We start from the raw sequence: 4,699 nt of genomic DNA, 5'->3' as shown, positions 1-4,699 counted from the left end.
ACTTCTGTCACTAGAGCTACTACTACTTAAATTACATTCCATGTATTCAATTTCATTTCTACTCAAATGAATGCCTTTAGACTCCAATGAAGACCTCCATAATTCAAGCTTTTTCAGGTCTTTTTCTCTCCATCTTATCCACGAGAAGGATATCATTAGCAAAAAACATAAACCAAGATACATCCACCAGTAAATGTCCAGTAAGACCATCCAAAACTAAAGCAAAAAGATGTCGGCTTAAAACAGATCCCTAATGTAATCCAACATAAATAGGAAAATATTTGATCAATCCTCCTTGAGTTCGAACACAAGTAATAGCTCTAACATACATATCTTTAATGAGTTGAATATAAGCCATATCAACACCTTTCTTCTCAAGAATTCTTCAACGGATATCTCTTGGAACCTTATCGCAAGCATTTTCTAAATCAATAAAAAATCAAATGTAGATCCTCCTTATTATCTCTAAACTTCTCCATCAAATCTTTCAATAAATATATAACTTCCATGGTAGACCTGCCCGACATAAATCCAAATTGATTATAAGAAATCTTAGTAATATGTATTAACCTATGTTCAATTACCTCTTCCATAATTTTAAAGTAAGACAAATCAACTTAATTCCTCTATAATTTGCACACTCTTGTGTATCCCCTTTATTCTTAAAAATGGGACGAAAATACTCTTCCTACACTCCTCAGGCATCTTTTTAGTATTTAAAATAATATTAAAGAGTTTAGTAAGCCAAGAAACTCCCAAATCTCCTAAATATTTCCACACTTCAATTGGGATATCATCAGGTCCTACAGAATTTCCACCCTTGGTTTTCATTAAAGCCTCCTCAACTTTTTTTTTACTAGTGCGCCGGTAAAAATGAAACATTTTATTATTATTAACGATATTAAAATCATTAAGGTCGATCGTATTTCCAGAAGCTTCACTAAAAAATGTATCTAAATAAATCATCCACCTATGTTGAATATCTTTTTCTAAGAAACTAAAATTTCTAAGAAAAGCACTTTTTGATTTTCATCTTTAAATTAAATCTTTACTCGAGTTAAATCTTTACTTTTCTTTTTTATTTGTTTGGCTAGTTTATACATATATTTTTCACCCTTCTTAGTATCTAATCTATTATAAAGATCACTAAAAGCAGAATTTTGTATGTTGAATCTTAAAATAGAAACTCTTTGTAAGATGAATCTTAAAATGCCTACTCATGAAAGTTAATTTTGCTAAATATTGATCAGATTATTCTCTCTTTTTTATTCCATATAATTAGATCCTTGGATGAAAATATTTTACCATCACATACTACAAACCACAAATTTATGATGTTGGCATTTTATGTTATTAACAAGCATGTTTGGAGGGATATTAATGAAGAATCTATTTCTCAAGCTGGCACATCATTGAAACCACAAACCAATTAAAATTTAGTTCAAGCCATTTTTCAATTGTATGGTTGCATAGATTAAAATGGAATTTTAGCCTCACAAAAAACTGAAGTGAATGTGCTCTTGAAAATAGCTTGTGCTAAGTACCTGATTCCGAATATCATATAATTGAAAAGTGGAAAATTACATCCATGTAGTACAAAACTATTTCAAAAATAGCTGAAGATAATTTTACCGTACAGATCACAACAATAGCTTAATTTCATCAGAAAAATTTGATACATTGGCTTGATCTGAAAATTAAATTCAATCAACTTTCAAATCATCCCAAGATCCAAAAGTAGATTTCACAATACTCATAATCTCATCTATTTTCTATTGCATCTAGTATTTAATATTTAGTTTCTATTTCCTAAGATATTCTTCTTTATGAGAGCCTATTAGATAGTATTCTTAAAAGCTTGACTATTGAATCCAGCATTTTTTATGCACTGATGGAGTATTGCAACTGAACTTTAGAACTCTGGTACTCGAACAATTTATTGTTGGTTTAAAACTCATACTTTTAGTGTGAGCTTATATGATGTATTAGATGAATGGATATTATAGATGAAAACTGGGGGAACAACTGTTGGTTAATTAGTAATTGGTTAAAATGCAATTTACATCCGACTGGCTAATTAATAATTGTCATTATTTCAAAGTTCTATTGAGGTTTCTACATTCGATTATATGCCCAATGATAAAATATGCATGAGAAGAGTATATGAGGCAAAAAATGACTGGTGGTACTTGGTAAAGAAGTGAAATCCAACACTTAGCCCAATGAAATATTTATGCCATAATTTTCTGTCACTCTATTTGTTGGATCGCTTTTGCTCAGAATTGCTATTGTTATTTCAAATTGCCAATAGTTCTATACAACTAGTTTAGGACTTTAAGGCCAAAATTTGCTTTCGGTTCATAATTAGCTAGAATCAATTTTGTTAATTCAAAATATTGAATATGTATTTTTGAATTGCTTATTTGCTAATTTCGCACCATAAGTTTGTTTGATGATTTTCCTCTATTCAAAACAATGCAATTTTGGAATTCATATTGTTGGATTACATGTTTGATAAATTCAATCCGTAGTTTGAAGTTTAATTTTGTTAAGCTCATTGTTTTTGTTATGTTGTTGAATTGTTAAATTTGCTGTGAAAGTCGGATTGCTTAATAGCATTTAAATTGTAGGATTGCATCTTAGTTTATTGAATTATAGTATTGTTTTTATGATCTGAATTTTATTGTTGCAAATTTCTATTTGGAGACACTAGGATTATTATTTGTTTCGGTTTTGTTTCCAAAAATATCAACCATATGTCACCTCAGTTTCTAAAGCTCGAATTACGAAACTAAAACCTCAAAATTAATTTACCACTGTTTTTATTGAGGTAACTTAATATATAATGTTTCCCAGGTTGTGTAAGATTTTTCAAGTGGATGGAGAAATTAGCTTGCATATTGTAACTTATGCAGTGTCAATATTGTAAATTTAACGTGTAATGTGTTCGTTCATATAATTATAATTAAAAAAGGATGGTGAAATTGTAATTATAAACTTTTAATCATTCATTTGACTTTAACTTTAAATTTTGTCTGTTTTATAAATTATAATAAAAACTTACATTTTTTTTTTATTTTGATGAAATTTTATTTTTTATTTAAATAAATTTATTATACTGTTAAATTAAAGCAAGTTCAATCTCAATATGAGCTACTTCAAAATAGCACATATTTAATTCAGTTGGTTTGAAATCATATTTATTGACGTCCGATTCCAAGCCACACAACTTTCAAATGATACAATTTTGATCTGACACTGGCTAGGCTCAAAATCTCACCATCTATAGCCCTAATTCATATATAATTTTAAAGAATGCCTAAAAATAAATTATGCCTGAGAAGTAGACATGGTGATGGAATGAATCTTAATTATAAGTAAACCCAACATTCTACATATTGGATTTGCCTGTTTAGGTGAACCCTACACACTAAAATGAACACCACTTTACCTTGTGATCAAGGCCATATATAAAAGTAAGCTTGGTTTAATAATGATCTACCTCAATCATATGAATGATAATCTCTTCAACAAGAAATAAACCTCTGAAATTGAGTCGCATAACAAAGATGCCTAACGGCATACAACATTTGTGATTTGCCCTATTTGCCCTAAGGCGCTTTGAGTGAGCCTGACCTTAACTTGGACAACCAAATTAGTTATACTAATTCCCTTTGAGTGAGAGACATTGAAGTAGTGATGTCTTTGAGAGCACTCAATCACGTGTTATGCCACTAAACCAATTTTAGTATGAATTGATCAAGTACAATGCGTTACACCTTCAGTGCACACGCCCTTAACATACAGCCACCCCAAGTGATACCGTTCTAGGATTCCTACAAGGTATAACAGAACAAAAAAAAAATGCCCGGCTGAAAACAGCAGATAGAATGGCGGACGGCGAACAAAGAACGACGAGATACGAGGAGGATCCACACACTTATTCCTAGGCAAGCTACCGGCACACCACTTGCTGAAGTAATAGATTACAACACTCCAAAGAGAACAAATCAGAGAAAAATTTTCCAAAATATAAAAAATCAGAAAAAACTGAATCCAATCAGTCTAAGGTTTTGTTTGGGACAACTGCAGCTAATTGAAAAAACAGTTTACGACTGACACTAAATGACAACTTTCATATATAAAATAGTAAAAATAATAAAGAGACAAGTTACCTTATCTATTTATATATGATTTCAACAAATTCTAAGTTTAAACAAGAAAAACTTAAGCAAAAATCACAGATATACCTCTCTGATTATAAACAAAGCAGAAACAGGTTTATGCTTCTTACCTGATCGATGTCAAGTTTGTATGTTGTGACATGTGGAAGTTCTTTGCTCATCTGTTCAACCACAGGAGATATCAACCTGCCTGAAAAGTTAGAAATAATCACATGGAATTAAGATTTATTCTAGACTTAAATCAGATTATCACACTGACGCAACTATGATAAGCATGTTTCAGTGAATAAAAAATAAATTACACCGCATACTAATTTATAGAATTATAAATTTGCAGTGGTAAATATTATGTATAAAGATGCTAAAATGCCATCAGTAGAAGCTGTTGCATGTATGACAAGTATAAAAAGCAGAATTTTAAGTGCCGCTCCATAGGTGTGATTTCTTGCAAAACTGAGATGCTGGCCAGAAATCTGAGTATCAACGCAAATAAGTTTTCCTCATATTTGGAGTAA

At 30.6% G+C, this 4,699-nt stretch overlaps 1 protein-coding gene across 1 annotated transcript in view; it reads right to left on the bottom strand.

Moving 5' to 3' along the window:
• LOC110035515 (thioredoxin O2, mitochondrial-like) overlaps positions 1–4,699 on the bottom strand; it is a 49,308-nt gene that overhangs the window by 41,274 nt on the left and 3,335 nt on the right. The window contains exon 4 of the mRNA XM_020739743.1: positions 4,295–4,374. Coding sequence (XP_020595402.1) covers positions 4,295–4,374 — 80 coding nt within the window. The remainder of the gene's footprint in view (positions 1–4,294; positions 4,375–4,699) is intronic.

This window comes from Phalaenopsis equestris, unplaced genomic scaffold (genome assembly GCF_001263595.1).
Source record: "Phalaenopsis equestris unplaced genomic scaffold, ASM126359v1 Scaffold198002, whole genome shotgun sequence".
Taxonomy (NCBI): domain Eukaryota; kingdom Viridiplantae; phylum Streptophyta; class Magnoliopsida; order Asparagales; family Orchidaceae; genus Phalaenopsis; species Phalaenopsis equestris.
The sequence above is the reverse complement of the archived record's forward strand: the minus strand, read 5'-3'. Positions and strand labels throughout refer to the sequence as shown.